This window comes from Galeopterus variegatus, unplaced genomic scaffold, assembly GCF_000696425.1.
Source record: "Galeopterus variegatus unplaced genomic scaffold, G_variegatus-3.0.2 Scaffold1281, whole genome shotgun sequence".
Classification (NCBI taxonomy): domain Eukaryota; kingdom Metazoa; phylum Chordata; class Mammalia; order Dermoptera; family Cynocephalidae; genus Galeopterus; species Galeopterus variegatus.
The window spans coordinates 231,550-259,020 of record NW_007727392.1 but is presented as its reverse complement, the minus strand read 5'-3'; the positions used below and the strand labels follow the sequence as shown (position 1 = coordinate 259,020).

The 27,471-nt window shown below is 46.4% G+C and overlaps 1 protein-coding gene across 2 annotated transcripts in view; it reads left to right on the top strand.

The window, feature by feature from the left end:
• The first annotated feature begins 585 nt into the window (after window positions 1-585).
• Window positions 586-27,471, top strand: part of KCNIP1 (Kv channel interacting protein 1) — a 248,202-nt gene continuing 221,316 nt past the window's right edge. The window contains exon 1 of one of the 2 annotated variants that reach the window (XM_008576054.1): window positions 586-820. In XM_008576054.1, coding sequence (XP_008574276.1) covers window positions 760-820 — 61 coding nt within the window. In that variant the 5' untranslated portion in view covers window positions 586-759. The remainder of the gene's footprint in view (window positions 821-27,471) is intronic. The other variant, XM_008576055.1, reaches the window with a different exon arrangement.

Genomic DNA, 27,471 nt, shown 5'->3' with positions numbered 1-27,471 from the left:
AAAGGATTCTCAGTGCCAATCAAAAAGGGTCCCAGTGGGAATCCAGGCAGTTCAGACTTGGGGGAGGAAAAGCTCCACCTCAGCCTTCCAGGAAGCAAACCTTGTATTTGAGCGCCACAGGAGCTAAGTCCACAGAGGTGGACCCAAACTTTGCCCTTTCAGTGAGAAGCCACAATGGGGGGTGCAGGTCTTTGTGACCTGGAGTGAGAGCTCACAGAAGGGAGATTGCTTCCTATATGCAATCATTATGTCTCAAGCACTAAGTCAAACTCTGCCCCGTAGCTGATGGCTAATAAATTCTGTGCCAGTGAGGGAAGAAAGGGAGAACGATGAAGGAGGGAGAGAGGAAGGTAAGAAACAGAAAAAAGAGAAAGCAAGGGCCTAAAGGAACCAGGCTCGGCAGCCTCGGCCGGGCGGGCGCGCCGGCGGCCCCGTGGCCAGCGCCAGGCAGGCTTCGGAGCATCGTCCTCGGCCCTTGGCGAGGGAACCGTCCGGGCCGGGTCCTCGCGCGGGGGAGCGGTTCCGAAGGCTCGCCGGGAGCGGCTGGCCCTGTGAGTCAGTGCATGTGCGGGGCTGAAGACGGAAGCGAGAAGCCTCCCCGCGCCCCAGCCCCACGCTCGCTGCATACCGAGCTGCAGGCGAGCTGCCGGGGGCTTTTTCCGTCCTCCAATTCGGAGTAGACAGTCTACACTGATTTCTTTCCAGAGGAGGGGAGGGGCAGGGCTCGGGGTCCCAAGTCGCAGACAAGTCTTCGCTGCCATGGGGGCCGTCATGGGCACCTTCTCATCTCTGCAAACCAAACAAAGGCGACCCTCCAAAGGTAAGCCACCACCTCCTTCCTTTTGTTCCCCTGGCTGGGTTTGGGGGTGCTGGGTGCTGAGCTGGGGTGTGCCACCTGCCTCGCTTAGTACAAACGCCCCTCTCCACGAGGAGCGGGGACAGGTTCTTGTATCCGAAGGATCCAGGAACCGGTGGGAGGGTTGGTGTGAACACCCAGAGGAGGGAGCCAGGGTGACCGCTGGTCCCAGGGGTGACTGGATCCCTCTGGGACACACACCAGGTGCCAGGACCCTCCTCCTGGGAAAATCTCTAGGAGCAGAAGAAAGAGGCAAATTCACAGGTGGGGGTGACTGGATTCTCTGGGTTGGAAATGTTGGGAAGCTCTTCCCAATCCCATGACGGCTGGCGTGTGTGCAACTGTGAGCACCCTGTAAGGGTGCACACACAGTCACACACTCCTCCCAGGCGGTGACGATGCTAGGTGCAGACCTGGGAGCCCCATCAGCAGGGAGAGAGTGCTCCGCCTGCCTACCTCAGTTAGCCTCTGCAAGCCAAAAGGAATCAGCTGCTGCCAGGTCAAACTCCCAGGGCTCATGTCCTGGTGGCTCGGGGAGTCAGCAGGAGCCAGCGCATCACACAAGCATGCTGCCACACTCTGGAAACCTCTGGGGAGTTGAGGGCACCATTGAGGGGTGGCTGAGATGTGAGTTTACATCAAGGGTTAATAAAGCATATTATCCTGAGCCCTCTTCTATAGCTGCCTTTCCCATCTGAGATGTGCTGGATCTCACCAGTGGGAGAGTTGTCAAATGCGCCCATGTGAAGTTGGGGCAGACAGGCGTTGGGCCATGGGGACGATACAGGCCACCTAACCAGCAGTTAGAAAGTTGGTTGTTAGGATAAAGAGACTGGAAGCAGGAAAAATGATAGGTTTTGATTTGTTTAATGCTCAAGTGCCCTTGTGAGTAGTAGAAGGATTTTAAGTAACCTGACACTTAAACGTCCAAGTTCTGCCATTGGAGCCCAGATTCTGGTTACAGGTGGGAGTCCAGCTCTCATCCCTTACATGGACTAGTGATTAGAACTGTAGTAGGGAATGGTGGACTCCAGTGAGCCTACTCTTAGGAGTTGGTTGGTCTTACCTTGGTTGGGACCACAGCACTTCCCGTGAGTAAGCTGTCCTTGAAGGCTCCAGGAAGAAGGGGCCCACTTCTGGCCCAGCTTCCAGAGACATTAGACTGGATAAGCACCAAGGAAAGAGATCTCTGGGTGCAAATCCTAGGAGATGAAGCCAGGTTGGCATGTACAGCCTAGAACACGGGAGGAGGCTTCTGCCCATTTGGCCCAGCTGAGTTACACATTCTACTGAGTGGGAAGGGACTGGTTGCCCTTTTACCCACCTGAGCAGGACAGGTCTGTAAGCATTGTCTCAGTGCCTTGACATTCAGATCCTCACCTATCACAGATCCAGGGACACTGCTTGACTGGGGACAATATTCTGCACCAAATCCAGATCTCCTCCCCCCGTGATTTGTCTGACGACCGTGAGGTCCTAGAGGCTAAGGGTCTCTGGGAAACTCAAGGGTTTGGTTTAAAATATTTTCAATGCTTGTAGTCTTCCTGGGAGGCAATTAGGTGTCATAAAAAGATCTCAGGCTGTAGAGTCCAATGGAGTCTGAGTGTGAATTTCAGCTCTGTCACTCCCTCTGTGACCTTAGGCCAGTCCCCTCACCTCTCTAAGCCTTAGTTTTCTTATCTGTAAAATGGGTGAGTGTATGACCACCAGGAGAGAAACTTGATGTATAGGAGGTGGAGACAGGAAGGACCCTGCCTCCTGTACTGTGTTGGCTGCATCCACCAGCGACCCAGAGTAGGTTGTTGTAAGGATGTGAGAGTCAAAAGAATAATGGATATGGAGCTCCTTGCACAGGGCTGGGAAAAGAGTAAGAGCTCAGACATTACTGTCTACTATTCCCTTCTCCTACCTAAAACTCCAGGTCACCCTGGATAAATTCCTGCAGGATTCTCAGAGGCCAAAGCTCTTTGCTTTTCTCTTCCAGGATCCTAAGAAAGAAAAGACATGGTACCAGCATTCAGTGTGCCCCTACTGTGTGCCTGTCCAGCGGAAGGTGTTTTATCTGCACACTCTCATTTATCCCTTGCAACAGTGTTTGTTTGAGGCTCATAGCAGGTCCAGGGCCATTGAATGGGCCCCCAAGTGCTCAAGCCCTGAGTGTTTAGCCCCTCTTGCACAGAGCCCCACGACACTGGCTTGAATTGTCTGGAGGAGTCCAGCTGCATACATTCCCCCAGGCATTTGCACCCCTCAACCCCCAGCAGCATCTTATCTCACTGTCTTGCTCAGTGGGATGCTAATCAGAAGACACTTCCAAGGGAGGCAGCTTGGAAACATGGACAGAGCCCTGGCTGGGGAGGCTAGAAGTCAGGGATCACATCTTGGCCAGGTCGCTTTCCCCCTCAGGGCCTCAGTTTCTCTTTTGTAAAAGGAGAAAGTTACATTAAACATTTCTTTAGCTTCCATTTGGTTCTCAAATTCTAAGATTTTTATGGTTGATGCTCTCACCAGAGCTGCTGCTATGATCTCTGAAACATCAGGCTCAGATCTAATTAGAAGCAGTCAGAAGAAAGTGGTTGGGATTTTCAATTCAGGAATCAGTCTCCCCACTGAGTTCAAATCCAGGCTCTCCCATTTACTAGCTATATGACTAAGCCTTGTTTTCCTCAACTATAAAACAGGGACAGTAGTAGTTACCATCTTAAAATAACTGCTGTGTTGTGTGGATTTCAGCAGTAATGCAAGTCAGACACTTAGCACAGACTCTGCAACATAATAAGTGGTCAGCAAATTTTAGGTACTATTCATTTGAGGTCTCTATTGTTGTGGACTTCCAAAATGCCCAGAATATGGCAATCCTGGAAATAGGCAGTACCTCCGAGAGTCTTAACAGTTCATTTTTGGAACCCTCTTCCAGCCTTGTCCAGGTAACTAGGACCAAAATCCTGGGCACACAGATGCTGGTCCCTTGCTACAGCCTCTGCTGACCTCTGCTCTGAGGCTGGTCCTGAAAACATCGTAGTCTGCTCAGCTAAAACCCTGAATGCTTCAAAAATACAACTTGAAAGCACATGCATATTTTTTTTTAAGTAGGCAAAAATTGTGCGTGATTAGTGCTATGAGAGGAATGCACCTAGTCCAACCTGGGTGCTCAGGGAGAGCTCCCTGAAGGTAGCAGAAATCTAAAGTAATTTAAGAGCTGTGCCACTGAATAAAAACATTCAAGTTCACTTTCTGTCCTTCTCTCTATTTGGGGTCTTTGTGTGTGTTTAATTAAGAAGTGGAAAAGCCCTGCTTTGGGGATTCAGCCTCTGCATCCCAGTCACATGCAGTTTTGCATGTACTTATCATATCAAGGATACTGCTCTTGGGCTTGAATGGATGAGTGAGATGGGTTAGGGTGTCAAGAATAACCAGAGGAGGACCATGCAGGTGCAACTGCTAGTTCGTGGGGAGGGAGGAGTTGCACAAGAGAATTTAGGGAAAACATCACTAAACCAAGGCTATCTCAACAGAGATTTGTTTATAAGCAGATAATCCCACATTGCAGGGGTGGCCGGGTTATAAATCCTCTATGATCAAGTGAATGCATTCAGAACTTTCAGAAAGGGCTGAGTTTCAGCTCTCCAGAATGTTCACTGACTATGAGCAAACTAAATCCCATAGCCATTAGATGCTTTTCCAAGGCCACATGGCAAGTTGGGAACTGGTCTCCTGACTCCTGGATCAGTGAGCACCTCAGAGAACTTAGAGAAGCAGAGTGTCCCTTATGAGGCTGGGTTTGGGCTTTATTGATTGGGGGCAGAGAGGCATAGAGAAGCAGCAGCCCTGCCATCACACAGTCCTGGGTTCAAGGGACCTGTGGCACATCATTTCACCTTGCAAATGCCAGTTTCTTTATCTAAAAGGGGAATACTAATTTATAAAGGCATCTATGCCTTGAGCATTACCCATCTATGTCCTGGGTTCAAGGGACCTGTGGCACATCATTTCACCTTGCAAATGCCAGTTTCTTTATCTATAAAAGGGGAATACTAATTTATAAAGGCATCTATGCCTTGAGCATTACCCATCTATATATCTTTGCCCATCCTTTTAACTCTATAATACTCTTCCCTGCACCCCTTCTTCCTTGTGTACTAGTTAGAATTCCATCCACATTCTTAGACCTCACTCGGCTGTTTCCATATTCAGGAAGGCTTCTTCTCCAAGCCCCAGAGAGAAGTGACTTCTCCCATCTGAATTCCTAAATTCTTTTAAGGTGTACGTTCTCAGGACTCACGAGTCATGCTTGGAATCAGATCATCAGCGAAGGTGGTATCCACCTTCCCCACTACCAGAGTGTAAGCTTCTTGGGGCAAGAAACTTGTCTGAATCATTCTCACAGTCCCCAGGTTGGTTCTTTGCACATATTAGGTACTCAATAAGTGTTTTCTGGAGGAAATTTTAAATAATGGAATGGTTGGCCGCTTTCTGTTGTTTTCTATAATTGCAGATCCTACAAGAAAAGTTAGCTTCCTGCTGGAATTTCAGTTACCAGGCCTCTGCCTGGAATGATTTCTGTTATTTGGTCTGCTGGCTCTGAATTGACTTTGTCCATGAAATGAACTCAATCTGTTTACCATTCAGCAGGAAAGTGCTGAGAACAGAATTCCTACTCCCAGCCTCCTGATATTCACAAAAGTGTGAGGAGCCCACACACAGTGCCAGGCGTAGTCTGGTCCCTCAGTCCCCAAAGAAGCTCAGTGGAGCTCAAGATGAACAAAAAGAGGGAGATGGAAAAGACTGGAAGAAGGAATGAGAGTGAAGGGACTTAGTGCCTAGAATCAGTGGGATTATTTCGACCTGGTTCTTGGAAAAGGACCAAGGCTTGGACCTCTTTGTCTACCTAGAAGGGCTTTGCTGAATAAGTGCTTTGTAAATGTGCAAGTGAATAAATGAGTGCATCCCTTAACAAATGGGTGAAAGGATGAATGATTGAATGAATGAGGGAATCGATAAATGAGCGAATGAATGAGGAAGCAAATGAATGACAAAAGGAATATTGAATAAATAAGTGTATAAATAGATGAATGAATGTGTCCATGAATGAATGAATGAATGAGGAAGTCCTGTAAAAGCTATAATAAAGGAAGCAAATGAATTATCAAATGAATGACAAAAGGAATATTGAATAAATAAGTGTATAAATAGATGAATGAATGTGTCCATGAATGAATGAATGAATGAGGAAGTCCTATAAAAGGTATAATAAAGGAAGCAAATGAATTATCAAATGAATGACAAAAGGAATATTGAATAAATAAGTGTATAAATAGATGAATGAATGTGTCCATGAATGAATGAATGAATGAGGAAGTCCTATAAAAGGTATAATAAAGGAAGCAAATGAATTATCAAATGAATGACAAAAGGAATATTGAATAAATAAGTGTATAAATAGATGAATGAATGTGTCCATGAATGAATGAATGAATGAGGAAGTCCTATAAAAGGTATAATAAAGGAAGCAAATGAATTATCAAATGAATGACAAAAGGAATATTGAATAAATAAGTGTATAAATAGATGAATGAATGTGTCCATGAATGAATGAATGAATGAGGAAGTCCTATAAAAGGTATAATAAAGGAAGCAAATGAATTATCAAATGAATGACAAAAGGAATATTGAATAAATAAGTGTATAAATAGATGAATGAATGTGTCCATGAATGAATGAATGAATGAGGAAGTCCTATAAAAGGTATAATAAAGGAAGCAAATGAATTATCAAATGAATGACAAAAGGAATATTGAATAAATAAGTGTATAAATAGATGAATGAATGTGTCCATGAATGAATGAATGAATGAGGAAGTCCTATAAAAGGTATAATAAAGGAAGCAAATGAATTATCAAATGAATGACAAAAGGAATATTGAATAAATAAGTGTATAAATAGATGAATGAATGTGTCCATGAATGAATGAATGAATGAGGAAGTCCTATAAAAGGTATAATAAAGGAAGCAAATGAATTATCAAATGAATGACAAAAGGAATATTGAATAAATAAGTGTATAAATAGATGAATGAATGTGTCCATGAATGAATGAATGAATGAGGAAGTCCTATAAAAGGTATAATAAAGGAAGCAAATGAATTATCAAATGAATGACAAAAGGAATATTGAATAAATAAGTGTATAAATAGATGAATGAATGTGTCCATGAATGAATGAATGAATGAGGAAGTCCTATAAAAGGTATAATAAAGGAAGCAAATGAATTATCAAATGAATGACAAAAGGAATATTGAATAAATAAGTGTATAAATAGATGAATGAATGTGTCCATGAATGAATGAATGAATGAGGAAGTCCTATAAAAGGTATAATAAAGGAAGCAAATGAATTATCAAATGAATGACAAAAGGAATATTGAATAAATAAGTGTATAAATAGATGAATGAATGTGTCCGGATTCAAACCCTGGCTATGCATCTTATTAGCAGTGTGACCTTGGGCAGGTCACATTGCCTCTGGAAACCTTCATCACCACATAATCTAGAAAATGGGGGTATTGATAGTAACTCCTTAAGGTCATTATGAGGATTAAATGCAATAACACGTGTAAGACACTGTGATCAGCACATAGCAAGAAGGCAATAAAGGCAATATTACTATTTGGATCCATCCTACTCAAAGTGTGGTCGTCAGACCAACAGCCTCAGCATCACCTGGGAGCTTGTTAGAAATGCAGTTTCAGGCCCCAACTCAGACCTACTGAATCAGAACCTGCATTTTAACAAGGTCACCAGGTGGTTTATGAGCCCACTGAAGTTTAAAAAGCATTGGCCTAGAGCACAGATTATAGAAATATATTTATTGCATTACATAAAATTGTAAAATTATATATCTAGCTGGAAGAGGCCTTTGAGGCCTTCTGATTCAAACTTCATTTTACAGATGAGAAAAAGGAGTCCAGAGAAGGTGAGTGGTTTGCCCACAGTCACACAGTTTGAGAGTTAGGCCTTGCATCCGAACCCTAGACTTCCCCAGTTCTGCTTCTCTTCATATGAATTACTATGAAGTCCGATTTCCCCAGATCAGCATTCCTGCAATTAAGCTTTTCTTTCTTTCTTTCTTTCTTTCTTTCTTTCTTTCTTTCTTTCTTTCTTTCTTTTCTCTTAATAAAACAGAAGTGTAGGACTATGTAGTCCATTAGCTTTTAATTTAGTAATTTTAAATATTATTCCAGCCAACTGAGCTCCTGAATCTTGATTCTACCAGCCGTCACCTTAGCCACATCTCTAAGTTCTCTCCTACCTGAAGATATGACGAGGAGACATTCTGGGTCTTTATTCTTTCTTTCTTTCTTTCTTTCTTTCTTTCTTTCTTTCTTTCTTTCTTTCTTTCTTCCTCTTAATAAAACAGAAGTGTAGGACTATGTAGTCCATTAGCTTTTAATTTAATAATTTTAAATATTATTCCAGCCAACTGAGCTCCTGAATCTTGATTCTACCAGCCGTCACCTTAGCCACATCTCTAAGTTCTCTGCTACCTGAAGATATGACGAGGAGACATTCTGGGTCTTTATCTAAGTTGTTCTAAGACCATAGGCCAGGACAGGGTGCAGGACAGAGCCATGTGGACTGTAACTAAAGACCTTCCTGCACAAGGGATTTCACTGGTACTGCTCAGAATCCCAGAGCAGGCTGGCAGCCCAGTTTATGTGCAAAGGGGTGGGATTTGAAGCCAGAAAATTTGAAAGAAGTTAGGAGTCTAAATAAACAAGGGAAGGGTCTGAAGCATGAAAGTCAAATGCTTTTTCCAAGGGGCCTAATAGGACTCTGTTGGGGGAGAAAACTACAAAACCTAATCAGCTTTCATTTTGGTAGTAGTCCTATGATGGTTGTATTGTTATTCTCTCTTTGCAGAGTGGGAAACTGAGGCTCAGGGAAGTTCTTAATTGGCTAGTGATTAGAGATCAAGGATTTGAAGCATGTCTGATTCCAAGGCAACCCCCCACCCCCACCCTGCCATGGCTTCCTGCTTGCAGCCTGAGGGTGCATCCGGGATGAGCAAACCTCCAATGCCCAGGAAGAGGTTGAGCAGCTGCCCCTAGCTTCCCAGCTCCCAGGAACTGAAAATGACAGCCATGGCCTCCTCTTGGCCCTGTCAGCTCCTCACCCGGGCCAATCCTGGTCCTAGAATGAGAGGAGGGCTCTGGGGGAGGCCACACATTTCCCAGCTGCCTTGGGGGAAGCCAGGACATCTACGTCCATGTGGCTGAGGCTGCACTTTCCCTCCAGCTCTACACCCACCCATGTATGACTTTCCCAAATGGTCAAATTGCACATTCGGCAGGAGTTTCTTAGGGAGGCTTTCCTACCCACGGGATCTGAGGACAGCAAGGGGCTCATTTCCTTTCCTTTCTCCTTTGGACAGAGCGGGCACTAGGCTGGATTAGGACTTTAAGCTCTAAAGGCCCTAACACTAAAATGACCATGTCCCCCACCTTCCCACCATTGGCGACGTAGACCATTCAAGACAGAAACAGTAAAATAAGTCTAAAGAAACCTAGGATCTGGATTTTTCCCACAACGACTACTTTGGTGACTTTTTTTGAAATATGCTTTCAAAACATGTTTTTTTTACAATTTTTGGTACTTCTACTTTGCTCGTGCTTTAAGCATCTCTTAAATAAGCCTGTTAGGTATTTCAGCACCGGAGTTGGAACCAGACAGACAAAAGAAAATACTGATCTGCACTGGGCACCTAGTGCATGCCAGGAACTGTGCAAGGTGTTAAAGAAATAACAATAACAACAGTAATATTTAAATAGTCCTTACAGTAATAATAAGAATAGTAAGAAGAAATGACATTTATGTAACACTTTGTGCCAAGTACTATTCTAAATGCTTCTGATACATTGAACTAATTTAATCCTCACAACAAACCTATGAGGTAGCTGCAAATGATTATCTCCATGTAATACATGAAGTCTCATACTATGAGAAGTAGACACTGATGCCCCTTTTTATAGATGAGGAAACCGGGGCTCCTAAGCTCTGTTGTTGACTCTCTGAATGCAGGCCTGACTTATTTCCTAGAAGTACCTGGTTATTTGATATGTCCCCAAGGTGCATCATAAGGAGGGGAGGGTAGAGCTGGGACTGAAGGTTGAGCACTGAATCTTGTCCTGACCTTCTTGGGGGCATCCAATTGCCCATTACATTTGTCCTCACCTCATGCTACCATCCACCCTCCCTGGCTCTTCCCTCACTGAGTGACCACTCTGTGTATTGGTCCCATTGTGTCACCTCTACTGGAGGAGCCAAGTCAGGTTGTCACCTGCCTTCCCCTGAAGAAGCTGCTAGAAGGAGATTAGAGTTATGCAGAACACAGTCTGTGCCCTCAAGGAACTTCACTCTGGTGATAATAACTATATTAACAGCAAATCTAGAGCACTCTATGTGCCAGACACTTCAGCAGCTTGGTTTTATTTGAGCCTTACAGTATCTCGAGGAAGTAAGCATGACTACTAGGCCCTCTCCAGATGAGGAGACTGGAGACCAGAGGGCATAAGTAAATGTCCAGATGGTTTGACTCCAGCACGGCTATGCTTAATCCCTGCGCTAGGCTATACCGAGCATGTAACTCTGCCACACTACAGATTGTGCAACACGTGGGGGCAGGGGAGGGAGGAAGCACCTCCACCCGAGGGGTGGGGACTGGAGAATCAGAGAGGATGCCTGAAAGAGCTGCGTTGGAGCTTCATACAAGAGCAAGGGCTTGTCCCGAACAGGAATGTAGGTTAATGAAGTTCTAGGCGGAAGAACAGTATGAGCAAAGTCATTGATGTAGGCAATAAAAGAGGAGACAGGATGAAAAATGGCAGTGATGTTTTATATTTTTGTGACTTGGAGGAGGTTACCAGAAAGGTCGTGATCAGAAATGGGAGGAACAGAACAGAGGCAAACACCAGAGTCAGGCTGTCCTCATTCAGGAATGTGGAGAAAGGTCCCGGGAGGTGGTGGATAGCAAGGATGAGGAACGGGCTGAGTAAGTAGGGATCAGTGCCCTCTTAGCCCACCCATGTCTCCCAAAGTGTCTCCCACGATCACTCCAGCCCACATTCGCTCCCTCCACCTTCCCTCTCAGGGCACTCTTTGTCCCCATGACTTAGCAATTGATAACCTCGAACAGTTCTATAATCATTCCCTGTAAACATGCTTGACTCTCCAGCAAGCATATCCTCTCCTCAAAGACGTGGACCTTTCTTTCTGCCCATCATGGTTCTGGGCACGCAGCTGGTACTTGGTGACTTGAATTGATATTTCACAGAGATGCACAAGTACTTGGTGATGGTGGTGGTGGTGGTGAATTGTCATCACTAGATGATAGTGTTAGTGGTGGAAATGGCAGTGTTGGTAGTAATGATGGTGGTGGTGATGGGGGTTGTGTTATTAGTGGTGATGATGATTATAATAGGGATAATGATGATGGCAGAGGAGTAGGGGACTCAAAATAGTAGTGGTATTAGTGGTACTAACGATGGTGAGGATGGAGGATGATGATGTTTGTGGTAACGGTGATGTTCTAGTAGGGATAATGTTGCTGATTATAGGGGTGATGGTGGTAGTGACAGTGGTAGATATGGAGAGGTGGTGTTGGTGTTGGTGGTATTGATGGGAGTGATGGTGGTGATAATAGGAATTGTCAGGATGATAATGGTGGTAATATAGTGAGGATAGTGATGGCGGTGGTATGGTGGTAGTCGTAGTTGTGATTAAAGCTGGTGTTAGTGTAGCAATCATGATGATAATAACGGGTGATGTTGGTGATGGTAGAGGTGATATTAGTGGTGTTAGTGGTAATATTGTTAGTAGGATGGTGATGGTAGTGGTGGTAGTGATGGTAGTGGTGGTCCTGATGGTCGTGGTGGTTGTGATGGTCATGGTGGCAGTGGTGGTCATGGTGGTCATGATGGTAGTGATGGTCGTGGTGGTCACGGTGGTCGTGATGGTAGTGATGGTAGTGGGGTAGTGGCACTGGTGGATTTGAGGCAATCATTCCCTTTGTCCAAACTTTCTTTTTTGATTAGCCTACACAGAAGGATTTCCAACTCTGAGAACTTGAATTTCCCCAGATGAATTTGTCAAAAGTTGGAAAGAATAAGAAAAATAAGCCCATGCCTCCAGATTTCTTCTCTTATTCATGTTTGGTACTTTTGGAATCATTTTCATATAAGCTGCCTTCTTCACGCGTGCATTCCAGCCCATAGCACAGGGCCATGCCTGGTACACAGTCAGTCTTCAATAAATACTTGTGAAATGAAGGAATAAACTTATTGAAGGACATAAGCTGTGCTCTTGGATGAACTCATCAGAGTTAAACATCCCATCCCCAAAGATAACGTGAGGACTATCAGGCACCAGTTCTCTGTCACATCGGAACATACCTGTGTTAATGCTGTGACCAGCATGGTAGCAGCTGTTCATACTGGTATTGTATATTATCTCTATTGCTAGTGAAGAGATTGAGATAGCAATGGTGAAGAACAGTGGATCAGAGACTGTGTGTCTCTCTTTGGTGGAGCATGTGTGGCTTACATTTACCATGAACCCCCTGATCCTGGCACTCTGAGCCTGAGGGAGTCCCCTGAATGGATTGTGTATTGTAGGTGGGGTTGTTGAGAAAGATAGGGCTGAACTGTAGGCTTTGGGGTCCAAGTTCTATTCTGCCAAATAAGGAATGACATTTAGAGACCAAATAGTCTTGGATTTAAATCCCAAACTTGCTTTCCCTGGCTGTGTGACCCTAGGTAAACACTTCTGCTGAGCCTTGGTTTCTTTGTGTGTCCAGTGAGGTTAGTAATGCTGATCACATTGGCTCCTTGGGAAGAGTATGGGAGATAAATTGTAAATGGAGTGAGGGTGGGAATCTGTCTCTCAGGCAGCTCAGGATGAGAGGTAATGGAAAGACCAAAGTGGTTTTCGGATTAGAGCTGCCTGCAGCCTTTTTCTGTCTCTGGAGTTGATTTATTGTTCCCCCAAATCCTGGAATAAAGTCAAGAACGGGGGGAAGGAAGGGAGGGAGAGGGACGATAAGAGTATGGAAGGAGATGTACACATGCAGAGAGCGGGAAGCATGCTGCCTGCCCATAGCAAGCACATCGTATAGGGAGAATTAATTGGTTGTTGTCATTTTTATTGTTGCGATTGTTCTTGTTGTGAAAAGATGTGGAGGGGAATCTAGGTAGAAAGAACTCAAGCAAAGACACAGGGTAAGCAAAAGCATGAAGAGATGGACAGACCTAGGTTGAATTTCTTCAAGGTTACAAAGCACCATGTGTAATCTGCAAAGGGTGGAAACTGAGGCAGGCTGCACGTCTCCCCCCAAGCTCCTAACACCACCCAGTGACTATGTGTCAAACAGGAGTTGTTCTTTAGAGAGTGTCTGATGTGTGTGCATTTGCATAGAGAGAGATAAGGCACGCTACTTTGTATGTAACATCAGACACCGTGCTAGGCATTTCCCTAAATTACCTAATTTAATGGTCACATGACCCTATGAGGCAGATCCTGTTATTATCACTGTTTTAGAGATGAGAATACTGAAGCTCAGAGAAGTGAGGACCAGCCCAAGGTCACGAAGCTGGTAAGTGCAGGGACAGCACCAGAACCCAGGTCCATCTGTCCCCTTAGGTCTCAGAGATTCTGCATCTACTACCTAGTGTAAGCTCCACTTGACATTTGGGGAAATTGAGGCCTAGGAAGGCCATTTCCCACATTTGCACAGCCAACCTGAAGCAACGGGAGTCTAGATCCCAGTTCTGACAGCCAGCTCCTTAGTCCTCTCCCTGGGGCCTCACACATCACTGGAACTGACAACACAGGAAATCTTCCATTTCTTCTCCTTCTCTTCCTCCCTTTCTTGGCTGTCTTCCAAAACTTTGAGGGAGCAATAAACCAACCTGAGAGACAGACAAAGGCTGTAGGAAGCTCCAATCCAGAAACGTTTTGGTGTTTGCATTACCTCCTTCTGAGCTTCCTGGGAGACAAACCCTTCTCCCCAGCCCCCCTACAACGAGCAGCAGCCAGACTCTAAGGCTGCCATACACTGCCCCTTCCAATCCACACCCCACTTAATTCAGAGGGTGCTCCATGGCATGGTGAAATGCACAGACTTTGAAGCCAGGCAGTGCTGTTCTGGAACCTGGCTCTTGCCTTTCTTGAGCTGTGTGGTCTTGGGTCACCCACTCTCTCAGAGCCTCAGATTCTTTGTCTGTAAAATAGAGATGTCTCCCTCCTAAGGTTGTTGTGAGGATTAATTGAAAAGTGTATGTAAAACACCTACAGCATAGTAGGTACTCAGGTGAGGGTTAACAACTGTTTTTGTTATGGTTTGACCCCTTGAGCCTTGGGCTATGGACTCGATAAATACAAGTTCTTCTGCAATCACAATCCTCCTCCCTAGCAATAGTATGACAATTCCTGTCATGTGCCAACACTCCCTCATCCATTGCCCGTGGCAGACATTGATCATCCATCACAGGACTTCTTTCTTCTGAACTAGAACATGACCTCAGAATCCTTCTTAACACATTGCTCCCATGCAGTCACTACCAGTTGAGTATAGTCGGCATGGGAGATAGATGAAAGTTATTCACATCCCAGTTCTGACCACATCTACATTTGCTGCTCCCTCTGCTCAGTGCAGGCTGTCTCTCTGCTGTCTCCAGACTGCTTTTGTGAGTGCGTTTTTCTGTGTGTGTACGTCTTCCAGGGTGAAAGACCATTCCCGCCATTTGTATGCTGGTTTATTTGTACAAATCTCTGGACTTTCATAATTCCACCTGCAATGTCATGTCTCTGGCTTGGGATCTGCAAGTAACATTACCTCACATCTGGGAAAGAGGTGGATGGGAATCAAATTAGAACCTGGGAGTACAAAATCCACACAGAGCACACCATCAGCTACCTTTGGGAGTGACACAAGAGATGGTGTCTGAATATGAATTTGACATCTTTCAAAAGATTGAATGCTCCATTGGTTGACAACCATAATCTCAGGGAGGTAGGCTTAGAATAGAATGATTTATACTTTAGAGTAACTAGCTGCTGTAACAAATAGACCCCAATATTTCAATGGCTTAACACATAGAATTTTATTTATCATTCACATAACTACTCAGTGTGGGTGTTCCTAGTGGGCAAGTAGCTTTCTTCCAGGTAGTCACTCAGGGACCCAGCCTCCTTCCATCTTGTCACCCCACCAACCCCAGGTCCTCCTCTACATCTAGGTGACAAGGGTAGAGATGGCACACTGCTTCTTAACCACATTGGCCTGGCAGTGACAAACATCACTCAAGCTCAGATTTCACTGGGGAGAGCTTGCTCCGTAGCCCCAGCCAGATGCAAGGAGGTGGGGGAAAGAAAATATGGTCTCTGGCTGGCCCAGCAACAACTGCCGTCTTGGGGGAGCACATGATGGAGAAAGTGTGAAGACCACAGCCACGTCTGCCATAGACAGCAGTTCAGATATGGGCACCCAGTCAGCTATATGGACACCCGGCTGGGCAAGGAGTCTGAGTCCAGATGCTTTTGGTCATCTTGGGCACGAAGCAGGACAGCTCAAGAAACAGAGGTCAGCTGGCAGGGGCCACACCAAACCTGCCCAGGGAGGTCCTGCCCTGACCAGGGACAAGGCCTGTGTGGTCCTTATGTCAACCGTCTGCCTCCCGAGGAGAGGATGCAGCAGATGGTCAGAGCCCGATGCCATTAAACATTCCAGTGGTACATCCAGCATCCCAATGAGTCTAGGTTCACCAGGAGACATTATTGTGATGATGCGCTTCCCCAGGCAGCTCTGCCTTCAGGGAGAGACGGTGCTGGTCATGACAACTTCAGCATTCCTTTTCTGTGTGGCCATCCCATTTCTCATTGTGGTTTACATGTTGGTCTCATGATCTGAGTTAATGGGAGTATTCTCTTGACAGATGGGTTCCTTCTGAGTGTGCAAGCAAAATCGGGCTTCTGAACCTCCAAGGCTCACTGTCAGAGGCTGGGGAATTCGCCAAGGTAAATGCCACCTTGTGAGGTCTCTGGGAAGCAGCCAGCAGCCTCCCCTGGGCGATACTTCTGCCTCATCACAGGCTTCTCTGGCCAGCCCGTGAGCATTTGGGAGCCGCATCCACAGCCCCACAGGTCTGGATCTGTTTCCAGCAGCATGTGGGACATTCTAGCAGCTTCTTCCCGATCTCTGTAAGGAAGAGGGCAGGAAGGAGAGGAGGTGAGAAAAAAAATTCAATGCTTAGAGTTTTCCCTCCAAAGCATACCTTGTGAACCTCATCTGTACAGGACTTGGAACAAAGGAATCTTGGTGCTTTGATTATCGTGTCTGCAGCAGTTGTTGAAATGAGTCGGACACTCACCAGTGCCTGAGTAGGAATTATAATTACATTGGAAGACCCCAGGCAACTGAGTAAACAGATTAGCTGCTTGCTCCGAGTTCATAGATTTCTTTTTCCCTTTGGGTCATAAATAGGGCTGTAGGAGTGGACTGAAACAGGGCTGTGTACATCCAGGAAGCCAAGCCGAGTGGTGCCAACAGGTGAGACAGTTTGACTGGTGCCCACGGGCACCTGCACAGCATGTCTGAGCTCCCTCAGGCCAGGGACTGTGCTCTGATCTTGCGCAGAGAAGGGAGCTGGGCTGCAGAGAGCTGTCCTTGGAGCAGCCTGGTGGTGGCTGGACTGTTAGGCGATGCTCTGGGAAGCCCTCCCCCAGGAAAACCAAAGCTTTCTGCCAGGCATAATTATTGCATGGATAATTACACGATTCGAGCAGCCTGGTGGTGGCTGGACTGTTAGGCGATGCTCTGGGAAGCCCTCCCCCAGGAAAACCGAAGCTTTCTGCCAGGCATAATTATTGCATGGATAATTACACGATTCAGAGCCTGCTGGAGAATCCGGGGCTGGTGCCAGAGCAGAAAGGCAGAGTTCCGGGACTGCGGCCTATTACTGCTTGTCAGAGTCACGTTTGAAAGAAGAGGGTAATCGTTTCCCCTCCCAACGATCCTACCTGGCAGGGCTGAGGCTTGGCACAAGTAGAACTGAGGGAGGCAGGAAGCTGAGGAGCTCTCTCTTTCTCTGCTAACCCCCAACAGGAGGGGTCTCCAGAGTTCTAACCTAATCCCTCTTCTATACCTCCCTGGGAGCCCACCCCTCCCACTAGCACCTACACACCAATGACACCAAACTTGCCTGCACCCATGTGGCCCTCTGAGCTTCAGCCTTGCGACCCCCAACAGGAGGGGTCTCCAGAGTTCTAACCTAATCCCTCTTCTATACCTCCCTGGGAGACCACCCCTCCCACTAGCACCTACACACCAATGACACCAAACTTGCCTGCACCCATGTGGCCCTCTGAGCTTCAGCCTTGCGTCTCCGAGTGCATGCTGGGTATCTCCTCCAGCTCATCGCGCCTCACACCAAGTTCCTCTCCTCTCATTCCAATCTGCTCCTCAGTTCCTATTCTCTTCTCAGCCAGCAGCACCCTCAGACCCCAGCTAGACATCAAGAGTCTTTCCCATTTTGTTACATCCCACCACTCACATGCAATCTGAAGCCAGATCTTGTTAGTTCTATAGCAGGCATGGCTCTCGGCTTCTGTCTGTCCCTCCCAGTCCCACTTGCATGGCCCAGGGCCAGGCTCCATGCTCATCTCTGGCTCACCTATAGTGGCCTCCCCACCTCCACCATATCACCTGGAGACCAGTCTCTCACTGCCTCTAGATTCATCTGTCTTCATGCAAATCTGGTTTCATCTCCCCATGCTTGGAGTCCTTCAGTGGCTTCCTGTCACTCTCAACACCAACCTTATCCCGTCAGGCTGTACTCAAGGCCCATCCCAAGCTGCCTGTGCTCCAGCACTGTGTCTCCTGCCACACTCATGACAGCTAACCTCACTAGATGCCACTATACACTTCTCCCAGTTCCTCAAATGTGGCTTTGCCATGCCTGAAAATAAAAGTGTGGAATGGAAGAATGCAAGGGTGAGGGTTTGGGGCTCTGGAGCCAGACTATCAGGATTTGAATCTTCACTCAATAACCTGCTACCTGTGTGACCTTGGGCATGTCACTTGACCCCTCTGTTTTTCTTTCTTCCCTCTCTAACACAGAAATAATAGCAACTGTAGAACTTATCCCATGGGGTTGTTGGGAAGATTCAAGGGTGTAATTCATGTAACACACTTAGAACATAACTAGTGCATGATAGCTATCTTATCAAATGCTCGCTGCATGCCCCACATGGATACTCACAAAATGCCAATCCAGGGGGGAAAAATTAGATTTCAGCTAGTCCATGACTTCATTGTACAGAGAGAGAAACTGAGGACCTGAGAGAGGAAAGGCCTTACCTGTGGCCACCCCAGGAGCCTGCCTCCCTATTCTCAGGCCCAGCTGACCCAGTGTGGAGCAGACTGCTCCTTCTGCAAGGTCAAGTCCTCTGAGTTCTCCAAGAGCTCACGAGTGGTGAGAGGGATTCCTTCCCTACAAAGCCCTGACTTTCAGAAGTAGTTTGGGATGGGAGAGAATTGATGGAAAGATCCCAAGCTTGGGGAGCAAGACCAGCTTGAGCTTCAGAAGCAGCTGTGTCTGTGCGCAAGTCCATGTCTCTGAGGGTCTCTAGCAAAGGGGCTAAGAGCATGCACTCTGCAGAATGCCTGGGTTCTAACCTGATTCCAGCACTTACCAGTTGGACCACCTTGGGTAAGTGACTTAACATTCCTGAGCCTCAGTTTCCTCTTCTGTAAAATGGGACGTTATGATAATACATTCCCGATAGGGTTGTTGTGAGGATAAAGAAAATAACCTGCATTAAAGCACTTAGATAGTGCCTGATACTTAGCAAAGGCTCAATAAACATCTAAAAATGGCAATAACCAAGCACTGTAACATATGTAGAGCACCCATCTCTGCATAATTGTGTGCATTCCCTCCCTAGAATGTAGAGGAAGGAAGACCTCTGTGAGAAACCTTACATATATCTTTGTCTATTGGCAGTTTTTCCTCGAGTTAATTTGGGAGCCTGTGACCTTTCTTGCCGTGTGTTTCTCTGACTCAGACTGCAATATCACAATGCCAGCCAAACGTGGTGACGGTGATGAGCCCCTTTCCCAGGCAACTGAGGAGAGGCAGGAGTGTTCTGGAAGCTTCTTTGGGATGGGAGTGGGGGGAGGGGAGAGCCATCTGACTCTGCAGCGTCTGCCTAGTTGAAAGGATTAATTCCAGACTCTGTGTCTGACATCTCCCTCAGCAAGAGGTGAGGGTGTTAGTCCAGTTCGCATTGGCCTGACCTCCCGCCCTGCATTGTGGGCTTGGAAACCACACCCCTGCACGCGGCTTCTGTGTCAGAGTCACCAGGGAAACCGGGCTCACAAGAATGTCAGAGCCAACCAGGCTGCTCCTGTGGGGCGCACACCTCCGTTTGCCATGCAATACCATCTTACAACCACCCTTCGGATATCTACCAGGTGGTGGGTCCTGGCTAAGGCTCTGAGCCTCACATTACCAGGTCCCTCAATGTGCTCAGCACTGTTAAGCACTTTAACCTATGGTTGGGATCAAAACCAGTCTCTTCCACCTTCTAGCTGTGTGACCTGGCAGTGCTCATGTGAACCTATGTCCTGGGGATCCTATGTCCTTATAAAATTCATTGTATATGTTGTGACCCTGAATTGAGAAAGAAGTCAGCAGTGCATAGAACAGTGCCTGGCTCATAGTACACACTCAATAAATATCAGCTGTGCTGTCATGTTAACCCTACGCAGTTGCCCATTTTTGCACATGAAGAAAGGGAGGCACATCTTTGGAATGGATTTGAACCCAGGCTTGTTGGACTGCAGCCTGGGCTTTTATGTTCTTTCCAGGCTATATTGGAACTGTCACTGGAGGAATTCATTCATTCCCCTACATATTAAACGTGCACTGCACCCAGATTGCATCTGTCTTTAATTGTAGATCTGTCCTTCTAGGCCTTGAAGATTTGCTGGACTTGGAGAGTCACCAATAAAACTCAGGCAGTCATATCTGGGAGTGGAAGACTGAGATATGTCAGCTGCATCTTACCCACCTGCTTTTGTTAATCCTGTCCCCACTGTTCAGGACACCTCTGCCTAGCCTCGCACCCACACCCTTCACCTAACTGGCTTCTTCCTGTCCTTTGCAAGTTGGCACAAGCATCACCTTCTCCAGGTGCTTCTCTTGTACCTTCCCCATCCCAGGGCTGGCTTGAGAGACCTTTCTTCATGCTCCAAAACTCCCTTGCTCACCAGCAGCCCAGCATGGAGCTCCAAGCCTTGAAGCTTTAAGATCAGAGAACAAGCCTTATATAATTTACAGCATCTGACATACGACAGGATTTACCATGTATTTACCTACTTATTTTCTAATATTATGCCTTATTACAAGAAAGACTTGAGGCAACTGAATGAATGAATGTTTGCAGAGCTGAATTAAATGGAGGCAGGGTGCTGGCCCAGGAGATACTACCTGGGCTTGGGCGTCAGGATGACCTGGGTGAGGATTCTGACCATGGCCCCTTGCCTTCTCTGGAACTTTGGAAAGGTCATTTTACCTTCCAGAGCCTCAGTTAGCTCAGCACGGGCTATGAATGCCAACCTGTGATGAGGACCCAGTGTGTGAGCCACATGCCGACATCAGCAGCTCACAGCCATGGCAGAACCAGGGAGTTGAGTTTGACATCGGCCTTTTAAATTACTTATGACTTACCCAAAGACCCATGGCAGATGGCACTAGTTATTCTGCTAAGGCACAAACTTGAATGGCACTGTTGGGAGTTCTGGTGTGGAAGAGTCACTGAACTGGAGTTTTGCACGCACACTTACACACTCACATGCCTACCCCCAGCACGCCCATCTCAAAACCACCTTTTTCCTCCCAAAGACCCATGGCAGATGGCACTAGTTATTCTGCTAAGGCACAAACTTGAATGGCACTGCTGGGAGTTCTGGTGTGGAATAGTCACTGAACTGGAGGTTTGCACGCACACTTACACACTCACATGCCTACCCCCAGCACGCCCATCTCAAAACCACCTTTTTCCTCTGTTTGTCTTTGGGTTCTTAGAAACAGCAAAAGTATTTTAAAAACAAAACAAAATGCCTTTGTTTTGAGAGTCGTGATGTAATCTAATGTCATGTAGCATTCATTTTAGGGGCAGAGTTCATGTTAACAGTTTCATAAATGTCGTACTGCATTTATATAAACGTGACAGTTCCAAAGGGTCATTTTATTTTTCGGTTATTCTTTACTGCATATTATGAGGGAGAGGGTATGCTGCAATGGTATTTATGAGTTGGAGAATCTTGGAAGGCCTCAGAAGCCCTCCTGGGAGCATCATGAGTTGACTGCAGTAGGAACTCCATGAATTTTGCCTCAGGCCTGCCCTGGAGGAGACCTACTTCTCAGCAGCCAATCTCACCCAAGCTGCTCTGGAACCGGAAGCTCTGGCTGCCTGGCCCCCACTTCCTACCTACTGTCCTCTTCCCTCTCCCATTATCCTGCCCCAGTCAGCAGGCCCTTTGTTCAAAGAGTGAGCTGCAAGTAGGCAGTGTGTGGGTAGCTGGATAACTGTTTCCAAAGCCTGTTAGACCCTGACAATCTTCCTCCCAACACCATCTGGGATAGTGAAAAGAGCTGCAGGCCAGGGCCAGCCCATGTCTCACTCGGGAGAGTGTGGTGCTGACAACACCAAGTCAAGGGTTAAGATCCCCTCACTGGTCATCTTTGGGGGAAAAAAAAAAACAAAAAACTGCAGGCCAGACTTCAGCTCTGCTGTGTTATTTGCTAGCCAGTGACCTTCCCTGTCTTTAGAATGGGACCACCCTGCATGGCTGGTATGAGGAATAAGTGAAATATGTGTGTCCAGTGCCTGAGGCATAGCACAAGCTCAAAAAAACTTAGGTTCACCTAAAGTATCCAGAAGATGATTGCAAACAAATGTCCAAGGGTGTAATGTTGCTGATGGGGCCTGTGCTGGGCTTATTTGGAGAAGTGAGGGTGGAGAGTGTGGTGCTGACAACACCAAGTCAAGGGTTAAGATCCCCTCACCGGTCATCTTTGGGGGGAAAAAAAAAAGGTTGAGGGTTTGGATCCCTTGATTGGCCAGACCGCCTCCTCCCCTCCCCAAATGTAATCCTCTTAACAATTCTATGAGGTAATTACATAAATTATCCCCATTTTATAGATTAGGAAGCTAAGGCTAAAAGTGGTTAATGTAAGGGCTGAACCGTGGCTCACTCGGGAGAGTGCGGCACTGGGAGCGCAGCGGCCTGCGCCAAGGCCGCAGGTTCAGATCCTATATAGGGATGGCCGGTGTGCTCACTGGCTGAGCGCGGTGTAGGTGACACCAAACCCAGGGTTTCGATCCCCTTTACAGCAGTAATTTGGCATGTGTCTTGATCCATTTTGCACTGCTATCACAGACTACCAGAGACTGGGTAAAAAGGTATTTATTGGCTCACAGTTCTGGAGGCTGGGAAGTCCAATTTCAAAGTGCCAGCATCTGATGAGGGTGTTCTCACCATGTCATGACTGCTGGAAGAGCAGAAGAGAGAGGCCAAGAGAGAGGGAAAAGGGGCCAAATTTGCCTTTTGGCTTTAATCCCACCCAAGAGAGCAGAGCCATCACGGCCTGATCACCTCTTAAATGTCCCACCTTTTAATGCCATTACAATGGCAATTACATTTTAACACAAGTTTTGGAGGGGGCAAACATGTAAACCATAGCACAGTTCATTTTTCAGTTAGGAAGGAGAAGACTTCTCCAAGAGATTTGTGCTGATGATGTCTCTGAATGCATGTGTGGAATGTAATTCCAGACAGGGTAATGCTCTGAATTTGAGAATAAGAGTCCACTGGGCTCTATTTAACTATTCAACAGGAATGGGCAGTTTTGATGCGGGAGGTAGGGTCCGGAAGGTCTTTAATCCCACCCAAGAGAGCAGAGCCATCACGGCCTGATCACCTCTTAAATGTCCCACCTCTTAATGCCATTACAATGGCAATTACATTTTAACACAAGTTTTGGAGGGGACAAACATGTAAACCATAGCACAGTTCATTTTTCAGTTATGAAGGAGAAGACTTCTCCAAGAGATTTGTGCTGATGATGTCTCTGAATGCATGTGTGGAATGTAATTCCAGACAGGGTAATGCTCTGAATTTGAGAATAAGCGTCCACTGGGCTCTATTTAACTATTCAACAGGAATGGGCAGTTTTGATGCGGGAGGTAGGGTCCGGGAGGCACAACAGTCAGCCTCAACCCCCCCAGTCCTCTTACCAGGTTCTTGACTCCACCACAGGAAAGAATTCAAGGGCAGAGTCACAGTAGAAAGTGCAAACAAGTTTAATATAATACAGGTTTAAGAAATATTGGTTCCACAGAGAGAGTGCAGCATAGCTCCAGAGACTGAGCAGGGCCCACACCAAGTTTAACACAAAAGTTTGTTCAGCACAGACATCAAGTCTAATACAAAAGCAAGAAAAACATACTAAAAATTCAGTACAAACTGCAGGCTGGCTCAAGAGAATGAACAGCTGCTCACTGAAAGTAAGTCTGATACAAAGTAAAGTATACACACCTCAGCCATTGAAATGCAGGCTGCCTCCAGGAAAGTGTGCAACAACCCCGCCTTCTGCTGGGATTCGGCTTTCATAGTTTCTCTATCTAGTGAATATTCAATTAAGGGGGTGGTTCCCAGTTATGTAACATTTAGTCTTGCACGTGCTCAGTTGGTCTCTTCCCCATCACATGCACCAGGCATATTCAAGAACAGTCTGTGCTCTCTACTGAGCATGCCCTGTGACTGGGTTTGCATAAGTTTGGCCCTTGTAGTCTCATTTTCCCATGTTGGTGCTGAAAACAGGTCAACTGGGTAGTCTTGCACGTGCTCAGTTGGTCTCTTCCCCATCACATGCACCAGGCATATTCAAGAACATTCTGTGCTCTCTACTGAGCATGCCCTGTGACTGGATTTGCATAAGTTTGGCCCTCAGTAGTCTCATTTTCCCATGTTGGTGCTAAAAACAGGTCAACTGGCAACAGTAACTTTCCTCTAGGGGAGAGCCCAGAGGAAGGGGCCTGAGACCTCAGGGAGTGGCTGGAAACCCAGAACTGTGTCCTGAAACCTGAGCCCAGGGAAAGTGAGCATCTCCTATATCAGTTTTATTTCATGGGAGACCATCCTTACCCTCAAAGATGGTCTCATGGCCCTTTCGTGGGGTGAAGCATGAGTGAACATCCCATTTGTGTTAGGTGGGAACCAACTTTTACCATTTAAGGAGAAAAGGGATTTGGGGATCATGTACTAAAAAAGCCAGGGCTGGGTTAACTTCAGGCGTAGCTGAATCCAGGTACTCAAAGAAAATGTCAACAATAATCTGTTGATTCCCATTTCTCACACCTGCTCTCCTCTGTGTTGGTTTCATTCTCAGGAAAGCTCTAACTTTGGCATTCCGAGAATAGCCACCAGCAGCCCCAGATTTACACCCCATCAGCTCAGCAACCACAATGGGAAATGGTTTCTCCTCAGTAGTTTCAGGAAAAATCCCAGGGCTGGCTCCTATTGGCCTAGACTGAGTCATGTGCTGTGCTCTGATTGGCCAGCTTCTGAGGAGGAAGCAGAATTCTACCTTAGCAACCAAATGGACTGTATTTGGGGAAGGAGTGGGCAAACCAAGGAGCTCTTACTCACAGAAGGGGAATGGCTGCTGGGCCGGCAGCAGTAAAAGATGTCACTACCTTGTTTGAGGACACAAGGCTAATCTCACACCGAGGCACCACTTGCCCTAAACTCTGGCCCATAATTGTAAGTAGTTCTAGTTTACATTTGCAGGGCACCTGCTTCGTGTTAGGCACTGGGCTCTCTGTTGTACGTGCATCTTCTTGTGACCTCTGAGACTGGTTCTCTTCTCATCGCTCCCATTTTACAGATGGCAAACCACAGACTTGCAGCATAGAGTAACAAAGCTGCCTAGAATCTGAGCGTATAAATAGCAGAGTTGGGTTTGAACCCACATTAGACTGACTCCAGAGTGTAGACTCAGCCACCAAGCCACATAGTCTTCCCCAAAAGTGCCTCGCCACTTCACCCTGCCATGCCTTTATAGTTGTTGGTCTCTAGGCTTTAAACGCCCTTCTTCTCACTTTTTGTTCACTTGCCACACTCTTCCTTGAATGTCCCCTGCTCTGAATAGTTTTTTCCAGCATTAATGCTGGGCAAGACCCTTTTCTACACCACCAAGTTCACCATCCTATTGCTGAATACTCTTGCTGTATTGTTTCTCCTGGACTGCCAGCTCTTGGAGGGAAGATATTATATCTCCCATTTATTATTCCAGCACCTATTACAGGGTCTGGCACACATTAGGTGCTCATGGCTCCTCATGTTTATTGATTGTTTAGATTTTAATGCAAATAAAATCAAAGCACAGAAGATTTCTGGGACTCCAGGATAGGATTACTTTTGCTGGTGATGATCTGATAGCTAATGAGCATTGTATTAATAGTAGCCAGTGTGTGAAGAGCTACATCAGGGCTTTGCATAACTGTTCCTTTTAATCCTCCCAATAATACTATGATGCTGACATTGCTGTTGCCATTTTATAGATGAAGAAACTGGTGGTCACAGAGGTGAAATGACTTCCCCAAAGTCAAGCATATAAGGTAGCTGGATTTCAAGGATGGGGATTTCATCTGACCTCCTCACCCCTCTCTGCCTGTCATGCCCAAGGAGCTGCCCCGTAAGATCAGCCCCTCAGCAACCTTACCAACTTTAGGTCTCAAAATTCAATTTGTGGCTTCCCAGGATTACTTTCCCATGTTTGGAGAATTCCTGGCATTAGGAGGTCTTTCTCCCCAAGGTGGGAGCTCAAACTCAGACTTCTAAGTCATCCTTGTGTATAGCACTCAGATACAGAGGGACCCACCTGAGGCTTTGTTTGGAATGCTCCACCTGAGGAAGTGGATGAAGTATGGAATCTGTTTTTGGCGAAGCTGGCAGCAGAGGCAAACATCTTTGTAGAGGCAATGGGGGTGGGAAGTTCTGGTGTCTCCTTCCTAGTGTGGGCCATGGTGCCTGTGCATAGGAGTGGAGATAGTGGGATCTTTCCTAGAGAAGCCCCCAGGGTAAGGCTCGAATGTTGTTCCAGGTAGGTTGGCCTCCAAGCCTAATACCTTGACCCTCTTGGAGATTCTCTGAACTACCAAGTATCTTTTAATGAATTCCTTCTCTGACTAAACCAACTAGAGTGGATTCTATAGTTTGCAACCAAGAATGCTGAATGATATACCCATCCTCATACTGTGGAGCTTGTGGGTTTTAGGCATGACCATGTGGAAGACAGCATGAGTTCTAGACTGTAAAGAGAATCAGGTGAGGATGTGGCACCAAACAGACCCCTCAGGAGGTTAAAGAGGGGAAATCTTATACTGACAGACCCTTAGAAGGGTCTATTTTTTCTCTTATGCTGATAGGCTGTTGGAAGCCTGTGTCTTCTACGTCAGTACTGTCAAACCCTTGTGCACACAAATCACCTAGGGATATCGTTAACAGGCAAATTCTGATTCAGTAGTTCTGGGCTGGGACTTGAGCTCCTAAGTTTCCAACATCCCTCCACTGCCTGCCCCGCAGCCTCCAAGTTTTGCTGATGCTGGTAGTCTGAGGACCACCAGTGAGATGATGAGGTTCCAGGGACCCTTAAACCTCAAGCAAAATATCGCACATTATAGAAGTTCCTACTTCAATTTCATGAAATAATGAGATCAAATCCTCCCCTGGCAAGTCTACCACTACCAATTATTCTTATCTTTGGTAATATCAGTTCTAAGGCACTGGAGAGCTTCAAATCTCATAATTAGCATGGTTTGTTATGCTGATCCTGCTCTTAACAAGGACATTATTAATTTGTTTTGTTGAAGAAGCAGCATTGGTTCCTTGACCCTGCAGCACAGCATGGTAGGGATGTGGTTTGCTATTTGTACCTATAACTCAGCCCAGGGAGTGCAAACAATGTACAAGGCATTACAGGATCCCTAGCTCCCCCCACCCCCAACCCTCCCAGGGGAAGCAGGCCCTTCAAGCAGGTGACCTATCCTGCAGAATCCTCACCAGTTGCAAACATCCAAGTCCTGGCCCCATCTTTTTCCAGATCCATCTCACACCATTTGCCATGGTCACCTGGTCTTAGGCCACTCTCAACCTCATTGCCAAGCCTTTGCACAGGCATTTCCCCACCCTGAACACTCTTACCACTACCCTTATCCATCTGGCCAACTCCTCCATGACCTTCAAGACCCACTTCCTGGGTCATCTCCTCTAAGAAGCCTTCCTTGACCTTCCTTTTTTCTAATCCTTAGGCTGACCTAAATCCTAGACATTGGTACTTTATTTTAAAATTTTTCTTTGTTTATAGCCTGCAGCAAACTCAGGCTACAGATTTAGGTATGCAAAAAATGTTGCTTTCTTTATTGTCCTATAACTGAACTGAACTTTAACTTCAAGTCCCCATTCTTGCCAAGTGATGGAAATGGAATCTTGGTC